The 27,343-nt window shown below is 39.1% G+C and overlaps 1 protein-coding gene across 1 annotated transcript in view; it reads left to right on the forward strand.

The window, feature by feature from the left end:
• Positions 1 to 27,343, forward strand: part of UST (uronyl 2-sulfotransferase) — a 385,118-nt gene that overhangs the window by 3,156 nt on the left and 354,619 nt on the right. Inside the window, exon 2 of the mRNA XM_072966015.1 lies at positions 4,496 to 4,581. Coding sequence (XP_072822116.1) covers positions 4,569 to 4,581 — 13 coding nt within the window. The 5' untranslated portion in view covers positions 4,496 to 4,568. The remainder of the gene's footprint in view (positions 1 to 4,495; positions 4,582 to 27,343) is intronic.

Raw genomic sequence — 27,343 nt, forward strand, 5'->3', positions numbered from 1 at the left:
CATGACCCTTACTGCCACAATCATACCTGACTTACTGTAGTTCCTCCACCAGGTGAAGCATCTTCTGCTTTCTGGGCCTTTGCACATTTGTTCCTACATCTGGAAGACTTTCTGTGGTTCCATCCTTCATCAACTCCTTTCTCAGAGAGGCCTTACTTGATCACCTTATCTAAAAAAAATTCTCAGTCTCTTTCTAGACCTGTACCCTGCTTTTAGCTCATAGCTCTTCCCTCTAGCCTACATAGAATGGGTGCATAGATTGGCTATTGCCTGTCTCCCATTCCTGGAGTGGAGGGGAGATTCGATCTCCTGAGCTACTACTGTATCCTTAGATCCTGAAACAGTGCTTGGCCCATAGGTGCTCAGTGAATACCAGTTAATGAATGACTAGATGATCTAACCTGTTTCTTGTGCAACTGTATTAATGTTACAAACTCACAAGCCTGCAGCCGCATGCGGTGTACATAAATGCATGCAGAGGAGGGGTGGAAGGTATTGGCTCTTGGCTGCTTGTATTGTGTTCAAGCTTAACAGTGCCTGGATTTGTGGCTTTTTTAAAGCCTATGTAGGCCCAACAAAAAGGAGGAGCCAGACATCCCTTAGCCAGCAGCCCATTGCAACCCCAGATCTGCATTGTCTTAACCACAGCTCATGATCACACCTCTGGTCCCCATTCTTGCCTGGAGTCAGTGGCATTCTGGCTTTATAGTGTGTCACTGGGGTTCAGCTGGAACTACATTTCCCAGAATCCCTCTCCCTGTATGGTTCTGAGTTCGAGATAGCCAAAAAAAGTTGGCTAGAGCACGCTCTGTGGGAAACAGTCATGGAAATGCTAGTTACTGCCAGCTACTTCATACTTTCCTACTCTGAGTTCAGCTCGTCTTTCGACTGCTGGCCCTGCTAACTGTCAGCAATCCTGGCCCACCAAATGCGGAGGTGACAGCTTGCCATAGACTTCTCCACCAACTCTCTACTGTGGCTCCTCTCTGTTAGCTGGTAGTACCTGGCTGCCCAGATCCCTGCAAGCTCCCAATTGTCCATCTGCACCTGTGCTTCAGGAGGGCTGGTTAGGGGATTTTTCTTTAACCTCAACTCGCTTTGTCAGATGTTTATCTCCCAGCTCTTCCCACAGTTGTATCAGGTCTAATTCCTGTAATAAAATCCTATACAGTACTCACTGTCATTCCTCTTCCTGGATGGAACCTCCACTAACACACAGGGAAAGTATCATCCACTCAGTAGGCTAATTAGTGATTCTTTTTCCAGTAATCAGCATTATTTTAAATACACATACTGTCTGTCTAAATGCTTACTATCTCTGCCTTTCTCTTCTTAGTAGCATAGCCTCAGTAATAATGTAATATTATATGTAATATTTCTAATATATAATGTAACTTGGTATTTCCCAGAATATTCTCTGATGATTTTAGGTGAGCTATAGATACATGCTTTAAAAATTCTTTTTGAAATAAATACTGTGATACAGAAAATATAACTATCATAGGAACTCATTTCATGGGTGTCATTGTTCAGGATGGAGCCAAATTTATTTAGGTTTAAAAAATGAATGATTGGGGAGTTACTGTGAAGATAAGGTAAAAATCATAAAGGTGCTATGAGAATGACTGACCTTTAGGATGCTCTGATCCTTCCTGATGTGAGGAAATCTTGACATGGGGCCAGGAGACCTTGGTTGTACTGCCTCCTCCAGGCGCGGGGTACAGAGGCAGGTGGGTTCTCTATGCATTCAGTGCTGGGCAACCTTTGAGAGCACCTGCTCCCTCCTCCCAAATGACCCATCCAATCCGAGCCTGTCTCTGGATCCCTGCCAGCCCCTAATATTTCAACCTGAACACCTTCTGATTCCTCAGCACTTCCCGAACACCTGCCATTACTCATGCACTCATTTCCTTCACTTGCTTCTCTCACGACTGCATACCCCTGCCACCGACAACCCTCATTATCAGAGTTGCATTCTCTTTTCACATCTTGATTTTTTTGAATCTTATATCAATAAGGGTCAGAGAAAAAATTTTTCTTAATTGCAAAAAAAAAAAAATGCTCCATGAAGAAAATTGAAAATTAAAACTAAAGTGTAGAAGTTCATCCTGCTCCCCCATCACTTTCACTCAGAGCTCATTCTACAGGGGCAGCCTCTTCTGCAATCTGATGTAGATTCTTCCAGGATTTGTTTTCCTTTTAAGTATTTGTACATATATTAAAAAAAATGGGGCATTTTATGTTTACTATTCAAGAAGTTTCCTTTTGCATTCATCAATAAATCATGGCCATTTTTCCATGTTATGCACAAACCCACTTCACTTTTTTAACAGTTACATAGAATTTTTCAGTATGCTTTTTGGGGGGGGGGCTGATTTTTAAAGGTCACTGAACCACTTTCCATCTGATTACATCAAGTCTAAGTCCTGAGTAAGGCCATAATGCCCTACAATGTCCATCATCTGCAATGATTAACTTCTTTTCTAAGCCTCTAGGATGATACTAGTATGAAACATCCTGGGAAGAATTGAGAAAATGGCCACTCAGGTAATTTTTTGGTGGTCCAGATGAGAAACCACTGTTGAAAAAGATTAGATCTCAGACACAACTTTGGATGTTCATCTTTCTGTTACCTGAGATGCCCTCAGATTTCTTAGTTCCCTGTATTCTAATAAGCCATCTAATAAGCCATTGATCTGTGACTTTTTTTTTTTACCTCCTCCATAAAACCTTCCTGAATCAATAGGTGAGATCAGTGTCTCTCTGTATGGGCACAGTTACCACATACACACTCACACACACGCGCACACACACATAATGTAGGGGAGGGGAAAAACCCTCTTTCTTTTCCCTCTTAGGTTCTGCAACTGGGGCTTTGAAAATGAAATGGACAAAAGTCAGACTGATGAGAGAAAAACAGAGTTTATAAACTTTGGCAGTGCCCATGCACACAGGAGATTTCAATGATGTGTAGCTTGAAGAGGGGTTGCAACTTGGGGCTTATACAGCATCTTCAGAAAGAATAATAAATTTGTGGAAAAGTGACAAGATAAAGGAAAAGGGGTTCAGGCTCTTTGAAGTGGTCAACTGTGGGAAGGTAAATGTATGAGGAACACTAATGGAAGAGAAGGGCTGTTTCAGTAAGATTTGCTATGTACTATACATATCTGGGCTAAGAGTCTCTGGTGATTGAGGCATCCTGCCCTTCCTGGCATAGGGAGGGCACCTTTCCCACAAGAGATTTTATATCCTGCTGTTAGGTAGAAAGGAGGAGGCCGAGTCCTTCCTGCATCTGCTCTTTCTCAGGTGTCTTCAGCTCACAATAATCTTTATGCTCAAGTGGCGTATTTTGAGGAGGCATATTCTGATTCCCTGTAATACGTCCAAGGAAGACTACATTTCTACCATTGCTGCCTCTGACATTAGCTCTTCCTGTTAATAAATTCGGTTAATACAGATTAAACACAATTTATATGCAAGTGAATGTGCTAAGCATGTCACATAGTCTGTTTCATTTAATTCTTTCCACAACTCTGTGTGGCTCAAAGAAGTCATGTTAACCTGCCCACAATCACACAGCTAGTAAGTGGGGTTAGACCAGGACTCTGACTCAGCGCTGCGTGACCGCAGGTTACTGCTGGTTCTCCACAGCCTCCCCACGAAGATGGGGCCAAAAACTCAGCCAGCAGTTGGAGTGCAGTTATCTTTACCTAACGGGAATTTTGCTGTGCCAAGCACCCACTAAGGCTAAGAGGCTCCTGTTACCCATCTTAACTTGTTAGCCCTGGGAGGTGAGGAAGGTCTTTACACACCATGGGCACTTAAATCCATTTGAATGATGACTCTGCTGCCTTTATAGCCATGACAGCAGTTCAGACTGGAGTCTGGCACTCTGGGCTGCTCGATAAATCCCTGTCCGAGTGATTGCTGATGGCTTGTTTTCTTTCCTTTGCTGGAGTATTTATAGAAGAACTTTCAGCAAGCTCCAAAACATAATACTCTCCAGAGATCCTGTTTGGACCTTCAGACTATGTCCTGTAAAGAAAAAAGTCGCTAGTATTTCGGATAAGGCTCAAATATTGATTTGAAAGTACCTCTCAGAGAACTTCGCTATGCTTAGTTGAATCCTGTGTTATTCCTATCCAGTTCTATCACAATTTAAAATAAGCTATTAACATATTTAAATAAACTCTGACTAAAGTAAATTTTAAAAAATTATTTTAGTAATTTTCTTGCCAAAAACAAGTTGTTGAATTACTTCAGACTCTTCTCAGAATCCAAGAGTCAAAGAGGAAATTTACAAACCATGTAGTCCAATACCATTACTTTTCAGAATAAGACAGAGATACAGAGGAGAGAGTGAATTTGCCTGAGGTCACAAAGCTACTCTTTGCCTCAGTTATAAGTAAACAAATCAAACTTCATATCTGTAACGGATTCTTTTGGTTGTGTTGACCATTCCTGAATTTATTACTTTTTTTGTGGTACCTTTCAGTGCCTGGCATAATGCAAACACAATATACAAGTGCTCAAGAAATGTTTACTGAACTGGACGAAGTTTCAAAAGTATGATGTTTCCAGGTACAATATTTGCTTTTATCAGTTGATCTAAATAATTTATAAAAATAAAAATGTGTGCAACTGTAAAAGAAAAAGTGAAGTAGAGCCAAACAGTCAAGGAAGACTTTATTCAAGACTGTTGCAGTAGGGGAGAGAGATTGAACTCAGGTCTGCTGAAACAAAAGGTGGAGAGAATTTTTAAACATTCCGATGAGCTAGTAAACAAGTACTGGAAGATGTTAGTGGGGATGTTGGTCATCTGGGTCTACTTTTAGGCTCATACCCTCCCACAAAGACTGGGGTATAGGGACACTCTCTTTCTTGATGATTACATTTCAAAGGAATGGCTCCTAGGTCTTTGAGAAAGATGTTCTTGAGTGTGGCAAGAGGTTAGGGGAAGATTTACCTCTCAAAGGGAGAGAAAGAATTTATGATGGCAAAATGTCTAAAATAAATGCTCTAAGAAAGGGAGGTCAGGGGCCAAGGGTCAGGAAGAAGCCTGTGTAAAGTTTAGTCAAGCTGAGGGAAATGCTAATATTGTCTTGGTCAGTACCTCCCGATAAAGAAGGAAGTTTAAACACATGTATTTACTTTTACTCTCTCCCCAAACCCCAATAAACTGCTAGCAAAAATATTTTGTTAAGGCTTAAAACCACAAGGATAAAGAGAACAGGAGTGGAGATAAGGGGAAAGAATTTTTGGAAACTGGGAAGCAGGTAAAAGAGCAAAAACTGCCTTTTGGTGGACTGAGAAGGTTCATTCATTCTGGTTATGTGGAAAGCTAAGAAGCAGCCCTGTTTATGTTGCAACCCCCTCAACATGTTTCTGAATTGTCAATATCAGGAATATCTGGATGTGAAGATTGGGATAAAAACAGGGAGATTGTTTGAATAGCAGAAATGAAAAACTCAGTTAAATGATTGGAAGATTAGTCTGAGGACATCTAATGGCAAATGGAACAAAAAAGGCAAAGTGATGAGAAAAGTGGAGAGAAAATGTAAGAAAATTAAAAAACTACTCCCTGAAATCAAATATCAAAAAAAAAGTAGTTTAAGAAATAGAACAAAGAATATAGAGGGAGGGAATTAAACAATCAAATAATGCAAGATAACTTGCCAGCAGCAGATCAAAAGGCTTCCATGCTAAATGCATCATTGTGAAATTTTAGAATGTTAGGACAATAAGAGATCCGGTGAGTTTCTAGAGAAGAACAAAAGAGGTTATCTGTAAAGTGAAGAGTCAGAATGGCAGTAGCATTTGCAAGTGAAAAGGCAATGGAGCAATGCCTTAAAATTCTGAAGGAAATTTTTTGATTAAAAAATATTTTCCAATAGAGAATTTCAACCTTTCCAAGCTATTACTTATATGCGAGGTCAGGCTAAAGAGAGTTTTGGATGTCCTAAGTCCCCCATATTTTATCTCCCATGCCATTTTTCTCAGGGAGTTAATGTGTATCACTGAAATTGAGGAATGAGCTGAGAGAGAGGAGCATGGAATGTAGGAATAAAGAGCAGGGAAGAGGAAAAACAGCATTTCAGGGAGGATGGGGAATGTTAATTCCAAGATCACAGGTGTGCCCAGCTTACATGGCAAGTTTAGACTACAAATACTATATGGTCTCACTTACATATGGAATATAAAAAAGCCAAACTTGTGAAAACAGAGAGTAGAGTGCTACTTACTGGGGGCTGGGAGGTAGTTCGGGAAAGGGGGAGTTGTGTGAGGGTACAGACTCACAAACTAGTAGGTAAATAAATCCTGGAGATCTAGGCCACAGCATAGTGATTTTAGTCAACAATATTGCATTATAAACTTCAGAGTTGCTAAGAGACTAGATTTTAATTGTTCTGTTACATTTTATTTTTAGGACTATGATCCAATTTGAGTTACTTTTTGTTTTTTTGTATATGATGTGAAGTAAGAGTTGAGGATTTTTTCGTTTTGCACTTGGATGTCCAGATTTTCTGGCCCCGTTTGTTCAGAAGTCTTTCTCTGTTAAATTACCTTGGCACCTTGTCAAAAATGAATTGATCGTGTATGTATGAGTCTTTTTCTCCCCTCTTGAATTGTCTTTGTTGGAATAATGCTGGTCTCAGAGAATGACTTGGGAAGTAATCACTTCTCTTTAATTTCTTGGAAGAGTTTGGGTAGAATTGGTTTTTTCTCTTTCTTAAATGTTTGCCAGAATTCCCCAATGAAGCCATATGGACCTGGAGTTTTAGTCATGGGAAAGTTTATAAATAGGAATTAAATTTTAAAATAGATATAGAGCTATTCAAGTTATCTATTTCTTTTTGTATGGACTTTGATAAATTCTGTATTTCAATTAATTTGTCAAATTAATCTCAGTTGTCAAATTTTTTGGCATGGTTCTTGTTAATACAGAGTAGTTCTTAATAATCTCCTATCTTTTTAATACTTTCTGGTACTACTTTAGTTGCATCATAGTTGTGTTTTTACTTTCACTCAGTTCAAAATACTTTATCATTTTTTAAATTTATTTTTTGACCCACTGGTTATTTTTTAAGTGACTTAGTTTCCAAATATTTCAGTATTTTTCCAAATAACTTTCTGTTATGGAATTTTAGTTTAATTTTGGTCAGAGAACTTGTTTTGTATTACTTGAACCCTGTTACAGTTTTTGAGACATTTTTAATGAAGTATAGTTGATTTACAATTATATATTGATTTCAAGTGTATAACATAGTGATTCAGTATTTTTATAGATTATATTATGCTTATATTATAAAATATTGGCTATATTCCCTGTGCTATACAATATGTTCTTGTGGCTTATTTATTTCATACATAGTAGTTTGTATCTCTTAATACCTTCCCCCTACCTTATCCCTTCCTTTACCCCTCACCTCCTTGGTAACCACTAGCTGCTTCTCTATATCTGTGAATCTGTTTCTGTTTTGTTATATTTATTTGTTTGTTTTATTTTCTAGATTCCACCTATAAGTGTTAACATACAGTATTTATCTTTCTCTGGCTGATTGATTTTACTAAGTATAACACTTCCGGATCCATTTGAGACTTCTTTTATGCACCCAGGATATGGTCTAACGTGGTAAATGTTCTGTATGCACTGGAGAAGAATGAGTATTCATTATGCCCTTGTTCAGTGGAGTGTTCTAAAAATGTCAGTTAGGTCAATCTGGTTGATAGAGTTGCTTAAATTTTCTATATCCTTACTGATTTTATGTCAGCTTGATTAGTTATTGAGAAAGAGGTGTTGAACTCTTCAATTATAATTGTAGATTATTTCTCCTTGTAGTTCTATCAGTTTTGTTCCATGTGTTTTGAAGATCTGTTATTAGTTGCGTTAACTTTTAGGATCGTTGTGGTCTCTTGATTAATTAACCTTTATCAGTATGAAATAACCTTTTTATTTCTGTAATGTTTTGTGAAATCTATATTGCCTGACATTAACATAGAAACTTAAGCTTAAATTATTTTCTTATCTATTTATTTGTAGTATTAGCATGATATATCTTGTTTCATCTTTTTACTTCTAACATATTTGTGTTTTCATACGTGAAATGGACTTCTTGTAAGCAGCATATGGTTGTGTCCTTCTTCTTGATCCAGCTAGACAACCCCTATCTTTTAATTGGAGTATTTACATTATTTATATTTAATACGATTGTTGATCCTTATGAATTTTTTCTCCATGCACTGTTTCCCCACCCCTGCAGTACTCTGCTTCACAAGTTTCAGCCAACTCAGTCTTCTCATACTCAATTTCTGTCTACGCAAATAAAGTTCTCTACTTGTGCTCTCTCTCCCCGTGATTCATGATCCAGAGAAGCCTCCACAGAGACAGCCAGGGTGATTACTGGGCTCACCTCATGGGTTTCCATTGTCTGAGAGCGCACACGGTCCTGTGTTGCCTGTTGTCTAATACCCTAAAACTGTTTCCTCATTTATTTTGTCCAGTTTTCTTGTTTCTGGTGAGAGGGTGAGTCTCATCCAGTTATTCAATCATGGCTGGAGTGGAGAGCTCCCTCAAAACCTTTTGAAGTCAATAAATTAGCTAAGAAAATCTTGACATATAAGCTGTGAAATGCTTGATATAAAATGATATAAATCGAGATGTGTCAATTTAATATAAAATGATAGAAGAGTGGCAATATAATGTCTGCTTCACTCATTCCCTCACGTCCTACCCATATCCTCGCATTAGACTCTCTCTCAGGGTAATGAGAGTTAGCCTCCTCTTACCCTTTGTACCATTCTGCATTACAAGTCATGGTGTCCATGTGTGCACCCCAGTATACCCCACCCTCAGGTCAAGCTTTTTCAATGCAATATAAGTGATTTTAATTATAAAAGTAAGGATAGACTGTAATAAACCACTCCCTGGCGTTTATAGTGGCCCAGCTTTGAAGACAGCTTGGCGTGAGGCGCCTTGGTGGGATGTTGCTGTCCTTCCTGTGCTCACGTTATTTTGGAATTAGACCCCTTTACAGCAGGGTCCCTGAGAGTCTGTAGTTGCTTTCAGTCTAAAAAGAGCCAGGAGAATTTCCTTTTTCACAGAGCACAAATGATGGCGGCTTTATGTGCACTTCTGATATGTTTACCCTCTCCTCCCTACATCTTCCTCCTCTTCTTCCTTACTATCATTTATGATCATATTTAAAAACTTACTTAAGCTTTACATTTTATAAACTGTATTACATTGTTATAATGAACACAACAATTTTGTAATGAAAGTAACTTTAACTCCTACTCTTTAGACAGAAATACATAAATGTTGCAAGGCTTGCTCAAGGTCAGGTGTGGATCAAGTTATTACGGAGCTACGACAAAGTGCGAGGTCTTCTGATTCCAAATTCCATGTAGATTTTTTGCTGTACTACATTATCTTCCCTGTAGGCCCTTTCATATTTAGTGGTCAAATTGTTTTCTCTTAGTTACCCTTGCCTTCAAAACTCATGTTTGATGTAATTTTTATAATCCCAGAGGCTCTCAATCTCCCTGGTGTTCCAGAGCTATATTCCTTTTATAACATGTTAGAAGGATCCCTTTCTAAACAAGGTTCACAGTATAAATGTTTGTTGTTAATGCTTCTGTCTTGATGAACAGGTAAAATTCTTAAAAGCTGTTTATGAGTCCATTTGTTCATGCTTCCAAAACATTACTTCTTAATTGGTTACTCTGTCTATATCCATGTAAAGTTAGTTTTCGTCAAAGAACTTTGCATATTGATGGCTTTAGTTCAGAGTTTCAGACTTTCTTGGCCCCTTTCTTATCACTTTTTACTCTCCAAAAGCTTTGCACTTTTGGACATGATGGAGTTAACAGTGTTAATAAACGAACTCAAAAAGCACAAACACATATCATGTGCTATCACTTATATGTGGAATCTAAAAAATGATACAAATGAACTTATTTACAAAACAAACACTCACAGACATAGAAAACAAATTTATGATTACCAAAGGGGAAAGGCAGGGAGGGATAAATTAAGAGTTTGGGATTAGCAGATACGAAGTACTGTACATAAGACAGATAAACAAGGTCCTACTGTGTAGCACAGGGAACTATATTCAATATCTTATAATAACCAATGATGGTAAAGAATATGAAAAAGAATATATATGCATGTATGTAACTGAATCACTTTGCCGTACACCAGAAACTAACACAACATTGTAAACCAACTATACTTCAATTAAAAAAAACAAACAAAACCACACACACACAAACACAATCTGGCCTGCAGATATGAGTGTGTTTACAGATCTGGGTATGTTTAGTCTGCACAGAGCTTTTATAAAAAGTGATAGCTGCAAAATTTAAAACTAGGAGATTTCACATAAAAATAAGAACTTTCACACTGCCTTGAAAAATCAGAATATCTTGTAACAGTGGCCCCCAGCTCCTCCTGATAACATTGGCTAGACCTGGGTTTTGGCTGCCCTCTTTGATAAGGCAGGCACTACTTGGTCTGTCATATATTTTACTTCCCTCTTGTCTTTTACTGGTCCCACTGCATTCACTTACTTTATCTTCCTGAGGTTATGATTTTGGCTGCAGACTGACAAACTTTAGTCGAGACTAAGGTGTCTGGGCACAACCATCATGCCATCTGTTGGTGAAGAGCAGAATGGTGGGCTGTGGCTCTGAAAAGTTGCTTTGTTCATCAGTACGAATGGTTGTGAATTGAAAGTTTGCAAGTAGAACTTAATATTTATCAAGAGAAGCACTTATATTTATTAAGTGTGGATATGTAGCAGCAAAAGTATTCCCCATATATCCGACACCTGTGTAGCTCCAGTGAACTCCTAACCTTGGCAGGCCCTTCCGGAGGTTTGGGTACGTGCGTATGTATGTGCATGTGTGCGTGCACTGTGGGGATATAGGTCATGGAGAAGTTAGCAGTCTGCTTCCCTTGAAGATTCTTCTCAGAGATCTGGTCGTACAGGATTTTGTTCATCTGGGTTTTTGGAAGAGGTCCCACCTGTTGAACATGACTTCTCATCACATAGCAGAAAGAGGTCAACACGTGGAGTCAAAAAACCCTGGTAACAGTCTTATTTCTGCCTGTTCCTATTTGATCTGGATCAAGCTACCAAGTTGCTGTGGTCTTTGGCTTTCTGATCTAAGAATCAGGATAATAACAACTGTGCAATTTAGCAAGGTAGTTGTGTGATAATCTATGTCAGGTTGGAAACAGGTATGGTGAAAGACATAAATTATGCCACACACATCATGTTTATGGCTGGTTTATATAATGCTTTAGACTGGAAGGTTGAATGATATCCCATTAATTTTGCAAAAGCTTTTTTTTTTTAATGTAGCAGAAGTCAATAAATTTTAAAAACAGCTCTCTCCTAGAGTTTCAGTAATAAATGCCATGTGATCAAGTATGGTAGGATCATCTACACAGCTCTGTTATTCTAACATCTCTCAGTCCTGGGCAGACCTTCTTTGTGAAATATAGCTGGTCCCCAGAGTTGAGGGATAATAGCAGGAAAGCTTTGCCTTGGGGCTCTGCCCTTCTCTTGCTGTAGGCTCTCTTCCTATGAGTGGTCAGCTGTTACCATGGCTTCAGTATCACATTCTTTAAACAATTTTTTTTTAAATTTAAGTATAGTCAGTTTCTGGTGTACAGCATAATAGTTCTGTCATACACATACATACATATATTCATTTTTATATTCTTTTTCATTAGAGGTTACTACAAGATATTGAATATAGTTCCCTGTGCTATACAGTATAAACTTACTGTTTATTTTATATATAGGAGTTACTATCTGCAAATCTCAAACTACAAATTTTTCCCTTCTCTCTCCCTTTCCTCCTGGTAACCGTAAGTTTTTTTTCTGTGTCTGAGTCTGTTTCTGTATTGTAAATAAATTCATTTGTCTTTTTTAAAACATTCCATGTATAAGTGATATCATATGGTATTTTTCTTTCTCTTTCTGGCTTACTTCACTTAGGATAACAACCTCCAGGTCCATATATGTTGCTGCAAATGGCATTATTTTAGCATTTTTAATGACTTAGTAGTATTCCACTGTATAGATATACCAAACTTCTTTATCCAGTCATCCATCGATGGACATTTAGATTGTTTCCATGTCTTCGCTATTGTAAATAGTGCTGTTATGAACATTGGGGTGCATGTATCTTTTTGAATTAAGGTTCCCTCTGGATATATGCCCAGGAGTAGAATTGCTGGATCATATGGTAAGTCTATTTTCAGTTTTTTTGAGGAATCTCCATACTGTTTTCCATGAGGGCTGCACCAAATTGCATTCCCATCAGTGTAGGAGGGTTCCCTTTTCTCCACACCCTCTCCAGCATTTATCATTTGTGGACTTTTGAATGATGGCCATTCTGACTGCTGTGAGGTTAATACCTCATTGTAGTTTTGATTTGCATTTCCCTGATAATTAGTGATATCGAGCATTTTTTCATGTGCCTATTGGCCATTTGTATGCCTTCATTGGAGAACTGCTTGTTTAGGTCTTCTGCCCATTTTTGGATTGGGTTGTTGTTGTTTTTTATTATTATTTAGTTGTATGAACTGTTTATATATTCTGAAAATTAAGCCCTTGTTAGTCTCATCTTTTGCAAATATTTTCTTCCATTCTGTAGGTTGTCTTTTTGTTTTGCTTATGGTTTCCTTTGCTGTGCAAAAGCGTATAAGTTTAATGAGGTCCCATTTGTTAATTTTTGCTGTTATTTCTATTGCCTGGGTAGACTGCCCTAGGGGAACACTGCGGGATTTGTGTCAGATAATGTTTTGCCTGTTTCCTTCTAAGAGGTTTATAATGTCCAGTATCACATTCTCACCAGTGTTTTTATGACCTCTCACCTGAGGTCCACGTACCTCTTTGATTATCTAAGTGATATTTTCTTTTGAATTTCCCTGCATCATCTCACAGTCCATGAATTCAAAACCCAATTAATTTCCCTTCCCAAATAGAGGCTCTTCTAAAGTCTCCTCTCTGTTAGTGGCATCAGCATTTTCTGAATTCAGTGTAACTAGATTTATTCAGTGATTAACATGGGCACCATCAGTGGGTTTGGAATAACCTGTAACCCAGTCTTCCCCTTTATTCCTTGTATCTAGTCTTTGTGTATATATATATATATATACACATATGTATATATATGTATATATATGTATTCATTGAAGTATAGTCACTTTACAACGTTATATCAATTTCTGGTGTACAGAGCAATGCTTCAGTCATACATAAACATACATATATTCGTTTTCATGTTCTTCTTCACCATCAGTTACTACAAGATATTGAATATAGTTCCCTGTGCTATACAGTATAAACTTGTTTTTTTGTCTATTTTATATATATTATTATCTGCAAATCTCGAACTCCCAGTTTATCCCTTCCCACCCGCTTCCCCACTGGTAACCATAAGTTTGTTTTCTATGTATTCCTTGTATATAGTCTTGATAGGTCTTTTTCAGTATCTTTCTCATTGCTCCTTCCTTCTCCATTTTACCTATTCCAAGTTAGTCTAAGGCCTCCTCACTGCTACTTGAATCATAATGGAAATCCAGCCTAAGGGTCCTGAAATTTAGCTTTTCATGAAAACCTTTCAGTGGTTTCCTAAAGACTGTACCATTTAGTTTGAGCTTTTATGCCTGTCTTAAGGCTTTCCATATTCTAACCTTACGTATTTTCATTTTGTCTCTCATTTCTTATTAGTCAAACCCTCCACTCCTTCAGCCTAGTCTCTTTGCATGTTTTCCTTACATGGACACTCTTCTTCTGCGTCATACAAGACCTAAGAGGTCCAGTCATATGCCACTCCCTTTCTAAGTCTTGTCCGACTATTCTTTCCTGTCCTTGTTTCCCTCTTCCTACACTTCTATAAGAGTAACAATCTGTCCTGCAATTACCACACTCATTTACCCGTACTTCTTGCTCACCATTATTCATGAGTGCCAGTTTTGCCTCTTCAACTAAACTATAAACTCTTTGAGGCAAGATATCACATCATGCTGAATCTCTCTCTCTCAAATTCCTTGTATGTTGTAAACATCGATTGAAGGAAAAATTGAATACCTTGTTGATTTATTGGGATAAATGAATTGGATAATAGATTCACTTAGGTTTTGACAAGGCTTAACTTACTTTTCAATACATACATCCCTCTTGGGCAGATAAGTTGTGTTTTTTAATAAATGGAATGAAGGAAATGCTGTAACCTACTTTTAAAGTAAAAATTGAGACCCAGTCTGATGAGTACAGAATGTACTTTAAAAGGCAGTGGAACAGGATCTTTGAAATCAGAGTTGTTCTAGAAAAATCTAGAATATTTGGGGAGAAAAATCATTAGATCTCCTAAATTCATCATATTTCTGATGCTTAAATACCACTGGCCCACAAGAGAGGAAATCAGAACAATGTTGGCTATGGAAGCTGACAGTGGGATTGATTGTCCAATGAAAGTGACAGGAACCTTCCGCCCACGCAAGTACCATGTCATTTTTCCACGAACCCGGCCCTCAGTGATTAAGTATGTGTACTTGAGAATGCTTCCAAAGGTTTGAGCAATCCATCTGGCATTTGACACTATGGGATTTGTTATTGTGGTACTATGCCAGCACCAAGAATTATTTAATTGCATTAGTCATCAAGCAGCAGTGCCACTAATCTTGGATCTTCCTGAGTGCCGTCTGGCTTGTGTGTTCGAGAGACCAAACAAACAAAGCTGAGCAACTACAGACTTCTCCCATATTTAGGTCTGAGGTCTGGAGGTTCTGACCCCAGCTCCCAACCAGTCCTGTGGTAAAACTGTAAGGACTTCTGCTTATGCAGAGGCATAAGTGAGGTCCGAACTGTAAGAATTGAAGCTGCCGAAAGGCTTTGTTCATCCAAAACACAGCTTCCTAGTCACATGCTGAAGGTTTCCACAATCTTACCATTGGAGTAATTTTTATATATTTGAGTGATGGCTCTAAGAAGTCCGAGTGTAAATACAAATATGTCACCTGGAATTAGTTACCTCTTTACCCCTTGGTTCTCTGCTCCTGTCTGTAACGGCTAGCTAGCTTCCTCAGGCTGGATACTGAGGGAATTGAAACCGAGTAGGTTGGTTGTTTTGATGGGCTCAAAACACAAAGGTTATGACCATGAGATACTGATGGTTAGAGAGAACAGTGTTATAGAGGGGGTAGAGGAACAGGGAAGAGGGGGAAACTTCCTATTTTATGACTTTGCCTGTATCTCATGCGACATTTCATGACTTCACATACCAGATACCATGAGACTAGAGCCTAGCGATTATTTTGCGAAGCCCTTTAGCTTTGCCAATTGACACATTAGAAACTTACTCAAAACTTCCTCCCAACTCTCTAAAAGTTCAGCCAAGAAAAAAGAAGTTTAAAGGCAAGGCAGAGGGGAAGATAAAAACCAGACATTCTGTTTCCAAAAATTCAACTTCCTTCTTCATCTGTAAAATCTCACTTTCTGCAAAATGTTGCCCTGTTGTGGAAGATTTTGTACTTCTACCTTAACACCCCCTTGGAGTCCTCTCTGCACTCCTTTGTACATCTCTAGGATAACATAATCCCAGGACTACTAAACTCTTTCTTGCCTGTGGCAGGAGAACCAAAAAAGGATTTAGAAGTGATTGGGCAAAGTTCATGATGGAGACTAATGTGGGTGGGTAGCCTCCCAGCGGATGAATAATTGGCTAGAAGCAGTATGTGGAACTCTGATGGGCAAATGTGAGGCAGAGGAGAAGACAAAGAACAGTGAACCACACAGTAAATGGTTCTTTAGAAACATCCTATCTGCCCACTATTGATTTGAGACCTGTTTTAAGAAAACTGTTTACTTCAGTATCATCTGAGTATCAGATTTTTGTTTACTTTAGCAGGCATATAGATATTAATTAAAACATCAAATTTTGTAAAATTCATCTTCACGATATGAAATAAACACTACTACCTTCTCATCCTTTTTAAACTGCTGAGCTTCTACCTTATAATAAAATTGGTTTTCCCATCAAGAATCTGAGAAGGAAAATATCACTGAATAAGATTATAAATGTAATTCCCTTGCCTATGATTGTTATTTCAAAATTGGAAATCAAAGCAAACTTCATTCATTAGGAAAACAAACTAGGGACTTGTTTCTCCACCTAAATAAACTTTTAGATGCCATGATTACATTAAGAGCCAAAAAAACTTTTTGTTCTAGTTAGTCTCCTCTAAGAGCACTCTTTTGGCTGCTATGATGCACTCATCTGTCACATCCAGCTTGGCCCACCTTAGTCCTTTCTGCCTCGTATGGAAGAGGGTAGACTGATTATAGCTGGTACAATAGAGTCACTGGCTCATTCAGTCAAAGCTAATGACGAACTTCGGCCTGTTCCTCCAAGATTTATTCCTCAAAATGATCCCAGAGAGCAGTCACTGACTATACCAAGAAGGCCCTGAGAAGGACAGGGTTTAGAACAGCACAGGATCATATACATGCTTCCTTTGCAACTCATCCTTCACCTTGGCAGGCGTACATCCTCAAGTTCAGTTCAGGACTTAGAATGACCAAGAGACTGAAACAAAGTAGATTTGGCTCCATTGACTTGGAGTGGATTCCTGGCCGAAAATCCAGGGCACTGACTTGAGTAGTCAAATTTCCAAAATATAAAAGGAAATAGCAAGGGAAAATGAGAAAAGTGTGTGTGTGTGTGTGTGTGTGTGTGTGAGAGAGAGAGAGAGAGAGAGAGACTGTGCTGAATGCTGCTTGTTCACCTCTTCAGGCTCACTTTCCACCCTTTTCTAATGTGATCTTGCCCTGGAAAGCTGACCTGTTGTAGATCAAAGGGTTCCCATGCCCTCTGACTTCCATGGGTTCGACCAGTGGGAGGTGCTGGCAGGAGTTCTGAAAGCCAGAAGAGAGTAAAGTTGTAGTTGTCAAGGGCTGACTGCATCCACCTATGAAAGCCACAGCTCCTGCCATGTGGCTTCTCCATGAGGTTCTCATAACTTTGTTCCTACTTTACCTTACACACCTAGCGGTGGTAATGGTGATAACAGACCCTTGCTGCTGCCAGTTCTGGGATCCTACACTATCCTCTGTTGGTTCCCTTAAACCCTGCCCACACCGTAATAAATAAGCCCTTTATTAAACTCTCCCCAAATCAAGTCATTTGAGTGTGGTATTGGTTTCTCAAGACTTGGATTGATACATGTTTGAAATACCAGAGTTTTTGCAAAGGAAGTGATGGAGATTGAGCTTAGGAAAGGCAGGTTAAGATCACAGTAATTTTATTTCTGGTTCTAGGGTTATTGATGCCAATGGAACAGGCCTGTCCTTTTGTCTCCACCCACAATACAACATAAACAAATAGAAAAAGCAGTACAGTAGGAGTCAGAAGACTCAGAATCCAGTCCGGTATTTACCCCACACTGGGTATGTGGCCTTGGTCAACTAATTTAACTTTTGTTCAGCTCAGTTTTCTCATTTATATAATGGAAATAATCTGTTCAGTGTACTTCACAGCACTGTTAGGAAATTCAGATAACATAATGCTTTGAAAAAAGCCGTCTCCATACTTATCTATAACAATCCTGCAGGAATTTTTAGGCCTAGCAGAAATATCACCTCCTTTGAAGATTTCCTTGAGGCTCCTATGAAGAATTAATTTTTTCCTTTGTTTTCATATAGCAGTTGATTAAACCTCTATTAAAGCAATTATCCCATTACATTATAGACAAGTATAAATTTATTACTTTAGTTGCATGATCTGCTCTTTATAGGTTGCATTCCAAGCACCAGGCATGTTGCTTGGCACATAAAGATCTCAGCTCAAGTTCATTGGATGAATGCATAGTCTCTTCTATTCTCGTCTCTTCATCCTGTTTATATACTTCCATTTATCTTACTATCACCCAGGCTTGCCCAATGATAGCCTTGTTTCACAGTGCCTGTCCCACTCATAACTTCTGGGAGTAGCCCTAAGGACTATATGACGCCACACTAACTGAACCAGGGATAAACTCCAAAGGCAGCCTGCGCAGACAGCTAGCCATGTAGTGTCTGGTTTGGACCAGTGAGCTATCCCAATCAGATTTTTCTTCTAAAAATTTGTACCATGTTGTAGCCAGTAAGAGAGATTTGGAACAGGAGGGTATTAGACACCTGGGACACGGGCGTTTTTGAGATCATGTAAAAGCTGACGAGTGGGCTGAAGAGGCAAGCCTGCGGAGGGGAGAGAGTGAAGGAGGCATGCAGAGACAAGTGAGGTGAGAGGCCACACTGCCGCTGACAAATGGGAATCCTAGTCCTGGGGCTTTACAGACCCTAGGAGGTGGGGTTGCGTTGTGCACCCCAATCTTAGATTCTGCAACACTTCTCAGTGTCCATCTGTGTCTCCTGTGCACTTGAACTAGCTTCAGTGGGTTTCTGTTTCTTGGCCATCTGGTGAGCTCTGACTGGAAGATCCATCTTAATTTTCTTTCACAGTCCCAACAGGGTTGCTGAGATGGTGAGTGAGTTAAGCCTGGCATGATACCAGCTTTGCTCCTGGTGGGGACTGCTGTGGCCACTTTGTCAGATTCTGCTTCTGGCCTGTCCTGTTTCTTACATTCATGGGCTTTCTTCCTGTTCACAAGGTTTTCATAGCTTGGATGAAATGGTCTTTCTCTCATACCTGCTGAGCAGATGTCCCCTTTCCTTTGCTATCAAGTGTCACAATCATTTTATTCTTAACCACTTTGTTCCTATAGCTCATTGTCCCTTTTTTCATAGGTTCTCACATGTCACACAACTTCTGATACCCTATGTGTCTCCAGGGGAAGAAACAGAGTAAGGACAAGCAAAAAAAAAAAAAAGAAGCTTTTAATCAAACAGTTCATATAGGTAAGCCCTAGGCCTGGGGAACATCCAGTCTTAACCTTATCTCCCACATCTGAATCAGGCGCTGTCCTTCTGGGACTCTTGGTTGGCAGTGGTTCCAATGGACCCAGACACACTGAATCAAATGGTGCAATTGATTTGGGACCCCTTTACTGAGTTGCTTCTGGGATCTGGTGAAGGGAAGCAAACTATGTACCAAAGCAGCTGAGCATCATCTGAATTCCTGAGGGTTAGAACCAACTGACCTCCCATACTCAGGATGGGAAAATTTCTAGGGGCAGTTCTAATGCCTGGAGATGCTCAGAATCAGACCTCATCATATGGCTATAAATTCAGTATCAGTTTCTGTTGCAGTGGTTTGAGAAGTGCTGAAACAGAGAGGAGAAGTAGGAACCTGAAAGAGGAAGAGGAGAAAAATGGCCTTGGAAAAATGCAGCAGATGTGCCACTTTCTTACTGTGAAGGTGGTGATTTTTTAGCAACTACCTTGTTTATGAAGTAGTTTCTATGGCAAAATCCCATCCTTTGAGCTACAGTTTAAGTGCTTACATTCTGCTTTTAGAAACATTTGCTAATGGTTTCATTAAATATCCACAATAATAGATTCATTAAATACTTGATTAATTATTAAAGAAATGATGTAACATCCACTTATAGAGCCCACTAATTGTCTTTATAAATGTTACAAGTTGCAAGCTTAGAGGAGTGGTCTTTTTCTTTTTCTTTCTTTTTTTTTTTGGCTTCCTAATGGCTTTCACAACAAAAATGATAGGACAGAAAAAATATTGATAGCATGACCAACAACTTGGCTTTACTTCCAAGGATCATAAGTGATCATCAGAGGTTATGCAATGGCACTTGAGAGAGGGGAAAACTGAAGGAGGAAATCTAAATTCTTTGGCCAGATGTTCCATTTATTTTGACCAGAGCCTTTTCACCATCTCTCTCCCACGTCTGTGATCAGGGATTCATTGCAGGCAGCTGTGTTACCTTTCAACACAGGAGCAAGTCAATATCCTTCAAACCTCAGAGTGAATAAATATCACCTCCAGTTACGAAGAGGTTTATTCCTTGCTTTAAAGTGAGGACCCAAACCCTGAAGTTTATTAAAAACCTATTGAAAAAACAGTGAGTGATAAAATACAGTTCAGTGTCACAGTATTTAAAAAGAAGAATGTGGGCATCTTTAGAAAGAGGTAATGATAAACACATTTAACCTGTTAGTCCCTGGTGAGCTGTAAGTGGAGTTCTGAAATCTCAGAGCCTGAGGTAATCATGGGACCCTGGGCAAGGATGGCCTGAAATCACATTCTGGTGACATTACAAATTAGACATTGACCTGGGGCTATTATTTAATAGCTCAAGCCTCAGTTTATCTGCAAAAAAAGGAGAGTAATAGTAAAAAAAAAAAAAGGAGAGTGAAAAATAGTATCATTTCTCAGGATTATTATGGAAATTAAAATAGGTATCTTGTAAAAGCTCAAAAGTTTTCTGGTAGAGGTGTTCCCACATATATGACTATATTTTCCAGTTCATCTGAACCACATTCAACTCCCTAAGTTATGAAATCCGAATAGTGGTGTGGGCTGCTATGCCATAGGGTGGCTTATAAACAACAGAAATAAAGTTCTCACAGTGTTGGATGCTGAGAAGTTCAAGATCAAGGTGCTAAGGATTCAGTGTCTGGGTGAGCCCGTCTTCCTGATTCATAGACAGCTGTCTTTTCATGTCCTCACATGGTGGAGAGGTGAGGGGTCTCTCTGGGGCTTCTTTTATAAGGGCACTAAATCCCACTTATGAGGGTTCTACCCTCATGACCTAAGCACCCTCCAAAAGCATCACATTGGGGATTAGATTGCAGTATGAGAACTTGGGGGGGACACAAACATTCAGTCAGTTGCAAGCTGTATCTTTTATTTATGTGAACAGCATCTTCTCTCTCTTGGATGCTAGCCCACAGCAACCAAATCACAATTTTCCCTGTGTGTGGGCCAGTGGCCCAGGAAGAGGATGATCTGATCCATCTACCTACTGGGGATCAGGCAAGTCTTATGCTGTTTCCAGCCTTTTCTCTGTCTTTCGCTGCTCTGTGGTTTATTTCATCTCATCTCAGCCTATCTCCTTTACTTTTTTCTCTCTTCCCCTTTTTACCTAATCTATTTATTATCATCGAATTTCCTAATCATGACTTGTGAGAATAATACTAAAGACACCCCTGTTTTTGAGGAAAATTAAGTATTGATGTAACCAAAACTGATGCCATCAACTTTAATTCTTTGAAAGGGCCAAGTTAATCCCTTCTGGATTATTGCAAAAGTCGCCATCTCTTTCTCCCTCCTATGCAAGATAGAATAAAACATTTACACTCTATTTTGTGACATGTAATGGGCCAGGTGAGCACCAATATGCTACCACAGACAACTGAGCTTGGCTACTCAGGGAACTCATAGTCTTGTTGGAAAGGCAGTGACGATTCAGAATATCAAATTCTCTGGTGGAAGTTACCACCAGAAAGTAGTGAGGGGACAGTGGATGCCAGGTGCGGTGGTTATTACTTTTCTGTTTCAAGAAAAGTATTTTTTGAAGTCTCCTTTGAGATAGGTTAAGGTTAAGATGGTGAAATATGAGCTGGATTAGAGAAATGTTAGACAGTTTTGCAGCTGGCTAGCTAACTAGACCCAGAGGATATTAATGAATAGTCAGTTAACCTGGATAGATTTCTAGTGGTAGACCACAAGGCTCTGAGCTCTTGTCTTATTTCAGCATTTGTATTAGCAGTTTAATACAGTCATAGAAGGCATACTTACAAATGTATGCAGAAGATACACACCTGCCAGAAACAACTGATTTAAATGATAATGGAAGCAAGATTTATAGTGATCTCAATATGTTGCGGCTTGGCATCAAAATAAATCAGATTCAACTTAAAAAGGAAGAAGCCTTCATTTATGACTGTACTGTTGCATCCTTCTAATAAATATTATTATTTGTGCTGGTTATGTCAATTTCCCTTTTTGGAACTAAGGGGTCCCCAGCTGAGACAGCTGATAACACCAGCTTCTCAGAGGACCTCATCTCAGGGAACTGTGGGGCTGCTAGGGAGTGGATAAGGGGGAAGGTTGGACTCTATGCCCTGGTCAGCCATCCTACCATGGCATAGGTGAGGAAGGTGTATTAGTCAGTTTTATTCGAAGCTGAAAATGACGTAAGTAAAACTCAAAAGCAAACAAAAAATGCACTAGATGTCATACTTACATATTCCAGAATAAACGCACTTGCAGCATGGTTGCTCACTATAGGGAGAAATTTGCCTCTCTGTATCTCTTGACTTTTATTTCCTGTGTATTGTGTTTCTTATTATATTGGTTCTCATCATATGGTGACAAACATACCCTACAACATCTATGACTTACATTCTACTAACCTAGCAGAATGAAAACTCCTTTCCCATTAGTTCCAACAGAGCCCTAAAGTAGGCTCTCATTGACTTGGATTAAGTCACAGCCCTAAACCAATCACTGTGGTCAGGGTGGGGCCATATGTAGGTCATGTGTCCATCCTTGTCTTAGAAGGGTTAGTAGCAGCAGATTGGATTATTTCTCTCTAAACCACATGAGGTAGGTTCCCATATGAAGAGGAATCCTATGACCAGAAGCAGAGGGAAATGGATACTAGACAGGCAAACACAACAGATGTTCACCCCGAGGCACTATTCCCGTTGTACTATTCACAATGATATTGGATAAGACTGGATGGAAAATGGTTAGAAGAACTGGAGGTGAAAAAACTAAAGGGAGGGGTGAGAACTTTTGTAAAGCTTGTGAAGAATGAAGAGTCTTCTGGAGAAGAAGGCATAGGGTTGATTTTGTATGTTTAGAATATAGAAAAAAGATTATTGGGTAGAAGGTTCTGAGAAGCTAATCTTAGTTCAACATGTGAAAAATTTTATAATGACTTGTCCAAACATGAGAGACTGATCAGGAATTCTTCCTGATGAGGAATCTTCCATTGAGTGGGAAGATAAATTAAATGACCACCAACATACATATTTTATCTTGAAGGTCCTGTAACTCTTTGATTTTTAAATGATATGGCAAGCATCCAATGCATTACCTAGATAGCTTTGTTGGAATCCAGCTATTTCAAACTGCCAAAGCCCACAGGAATTTGAACCCTCTTACTAAGTTGATTAGGAATGCCTGTATGCATGGGTATGTGTCAGCATTTGTATAAATGTTATCTTTATGAAATTACTTCTTGTTGGTGGAAAGGCTCATGTAGCTTCTGGAGAGTTATTTTGCATTTCTTGGCTTAAGTTTAAGCACTGAGAAGTCTCAGAAATGCACCCAATAGCCTGACCTGGAGATTTCTGTTTATCAACACTTTGATCGTATTATGATTGAAAGAAGTTGATTATGAGGTAGGAAGATAAGTTTTAAGTTCTGTGATGAGTGGATCTGGTGAGTTTGGAAAATTCCATATTAAATGTTTCTCTAATTCACTTATAATCTCTGAATGATGGTAACACTAGTGATTATGACTTTATTTATTGAGTACTGACTCCTAATATTAATAGCTAACATTTCCGTAAAACAAAATGACAACCTACGGAATGGGAGAAAATTTTTGCAAACGATGAAACCGACTAAGGCTTGATCTCCAGAATATATACGTAGCTCATATGACTTAATGAGAAAAAAACAAACAACCCAATCCAAAAATGGGCAGAAGACCTAAACAAGCAATTCTCCAAGGAAGACATACAAATGATCAATAGGCACATGAAAAAATGCTCAATATCACTAATTATCAGAGAAATGCAAATCTAAACTACAGTTAGGTATCACCTCACCTCAGAATGGCCATCATTCAAAAATTCACAAATGACAAATGCTGGAGAGGCTGTGGAGAAAATGGAACCCTCCTACACTGCTGGTGGGAATGCAGTTTGGTACAGCCACTGTGGAAAACAGTGTGGAGATTCCTCAAAAGACTAGGAATAGACTTACCATATGACCCAGGAATCTCACTCCTAGGCATATATCCAGAAGGAACCCTACTTCAAAAAGACACCTGCACCCCAGCACTATTTACAATAGCCAAGACATGGAAACAGCCTAAATATCCATCAACGGATGACTGGATAAAGAAGAGGTGGTATATTTATACAATGGAATACTATTCAGCCATAAAAATGACAACATAATGCCATTTGCAGCAACATGGATGTTCCTGGAGAATGTCATTCTAAGTGAAGTAAGCCAGAAAGAGGAAGAAAAATACCATATGAGATCGCTCATATGTAGAATCTAAGAAAAGAAAAAGAACATAAATACAAAACAGAAACAGACTCATAGACATGGAACACAAACTTGTGGTTGCCAAGAGGGCAGGAGGTGGGAAGGGACAGACTGGGAGTTCAAAATTTGTAGATACTGACAGGCATATGTAAAATAGATAAACAAGATTATACTGTATAGCACAGGGAAATATATACAAGATTTTGTGGTAGCTCACAGCTAAAAAAAAGGTGACAATGAATATATGTATGTTCATGTATAACTGAAAAATTGTGCTCTACACTGGAATTTGACACAACATTGTAAAATGACTATAACTCAAGAAAAAATGTTTAAAAAATAGCTAACACTTACTGCTACTACTAAAAATACCGATATCATTTACTGGGAATGATTCTAAGTACTTTACATGTATGTATTATTTAATACTCCTAAAACTGTGATGAGGCAGGTGCTAGGTTTTGTGTCATGTTACCAATGAGCAGATGAAGGTTCAGAGTTCAATAACTTGCCAAGTTCATATAGTTATAAGAAGCAATGCTGTGGTGTGCCAAAATGTTTTCATATGTATAATCTCCTTTAAATCACAGGATAGCCCTATGAAGAAGGGCTATCCATTTTGTAAGTGATGACAGTGAATATCAAATCCCTTGTTTAAGGTCATGTCACCTAGCCATCATGTAGCGAATAGGGATTGGAATCAAGCTGCCTCTAAAACTTGTGCTTTTCTTCTTGTCATACCCTGGAGTCCGGAATGGCTGATGCTCCCTTGGCTGGATTGGTTTTGGACTCAGCTGTGAACTACTGTCTTTTTTTTGGAGTAGCTTCTACCACACTGCCCCTGCTGGTGGGGTGTAGCTGATGGCTTCTAGTGTCTCTCAGCTCCTCCTGGGATCCAGAGAGTGGCAAGGAAATCCTGAGTTCCTCACCTGCTTTGTCTCCAAATTTTATTAGTTCCTCTGTTGATTATTGGCCTGTGGATTTGCAGGGACTTCCTCAGAGCAGAGTTTATTCACTTTCTGCTGCCAGGGACCATTAGGGAAAGGAGCTGGGGAGTCATCACCAGGGGGCACATCCCATTTCCCTGGAATGTAAGTTTATGTAGCAGTTGACAAGGACTAGGAGAATCAAATAGAAGGTCTAGTGACCATGACTTATCTTGTTAGAGCATCCTGTGCCTTATAACAAATCTGTTGTGTTTTTAATCCTGTTCAGAAGAAAATGAAGCATCTGGCTACCCAGGGGACTCTGTGTCTTCACAATTAATCTTTTGGTAGATCTAAGGTGCGAGTTATATTAGGTAGATCAAGAATTCAAGAAACAAAATACTCTCCCTAAATTCTCATGAATTATGTATATAACATCAGAATACATATATATATTTATTTTCGTGTATAGAATCTCTACTGAAGTATGTGTTCAGAATCTCCAATTTGCTGATCAATTCTTTGCATCTTACTCCATGTTTTAATTTACACTTTAGAATTTTATTGTACTAAATACAATGCCTTTTTCCAGTGAACATTCTGGAAACAGTTCTACAGTGGTAGTAGTGACCTGGGTTCTGGTGAGAAGGTCATCCCTGAAATGGTGCCGGGGAAGAGGGTCCCAACATGAAACAGCGTAGGAGATAGCACAGTCAGTGTGGAGAATTGGACCAAGGTCATGGCTGGGAAGGCAACAAGCCCAGGGAGCAAGGACAGAACAGAAATAATTAGAGAATGAGCTGTGATGTCAGCTGCCAGGTAATGATAAAGTCTCTAATAGACGTGTCAGAAGAGCGTGACGTCAGCTGCATTTTGTGCTTGCGTTTGTTTTGTATTATAATTTTCATTAAGGCAGAGAATGGAAACAAAGGAAACTTACGAGCTCTTTGTGACAGTTTTTCCTTCGTGCCATCTCTATCCCAGATGGTGTCCTTTCTGGCCAGGCTCAGTTCTTCTTATGGCAATTTTCTCAAAATGAAACTCAGTTCAGAACTTCCAAATGAAGAAATAAACAAATGCACCAGAATTTAGAGAGTTGATGCAAATATCTCAGCTCTTCAGTGTTGCTGCACAAAGTTTAATTTCATCATTTGTTATCAGCTGAATCCTGGCTGCTGCTTTCACAGCGAGGCTGTCCAGTTCTCAGAGGCATTCCCCTTTATATAACTTCTGAGGCCCAACCCAGGACTTCAGAGAGCACAAATGTTATTTGGTCTCTGCTATCTTAAAAAAGTGTTTCCCGGAATCACGAGGGAAGAGAGCTCAAAGGCCTGACTGGAAGCTGTTGATCTAGAATTGGTAACCAAGTTGAAAGAGCCGCGTACATCAGCAGTGTTATAGGGAAGTTTGCCGAATCAGCTGAGAGATGAGTGATACTTTGTTAATTTAATTTCACCTTAAATAACTTGGCTTTCTGGTCAGAGTGTTTTCACACTTCCTCTTTTCAATATTTATCTCAGATAATAGCGCAGATCCTAAAGCATTCTTTTTTGTTTATATGTTTACAAGAGATGTGGTGATGGTCTTATTGGCAAAATAACATAGTGGAAATAACCTGCTAATTAACGTTACTCAAAACGTAATTTGTTTGAGTAACATTAACCCGAAATTTATAAAGCTCCTAGCTTGCGTCTTGTCCACTTATGTAGAAATCTAGCACTACAATCATGAGTAATTACCACTTCCTGTATGTTACCCTTCTTGAGTATTAATTTACTTCCCTCGTCTTCAGTGACGTTCAGATGCAGAATGGGAAGAGGCTTGAGAAGCAAATAGAAATTGGTAGCTCAGGACTGACTTTACCGACAGGACCTTGTCTACCCCAGCCCCCATCCCCCTTCTCACAATGTGGTGCTCTCCTGCTTTGGGATTGGACAAAATGGTTCAAAGTGTCAGTGGTGGATTAGGAGTAACAATGGATGTACTGTGGATGAAAAGGAGAAATGAAAGGGAGAAGTGTCAAACTGTAGTTACATATGTTGGTTGTTGGTTCTTCAGTAAATTCAAGTGTATTCAAGTGCTGACTGTATGCTGATCATGCTCAAGTGTCAGCATGGTAACATCTCCCAGGAAGTTTAAATGGCCTGCAGACTGCTGAGTCTTCCAGATAAATCTGCATTTTGTACAATGCCCTATGTGACTAT

The sequence above is a fragment of the Vicugna pacos genome, chromosome 8, assembly GCF_048564905.1.
Source record: "Vicugna pacos chromosome 8, VicPac4, whole genome shotgun sequence".
In the NCBI taxonomy this organism is placed as follows: domain Eukaryota; kingdom Metazoa; phylum Chordata; class Mammalia; order Artiodactyla; family Camelidae; genus Vicugna; species Vicugna pacos.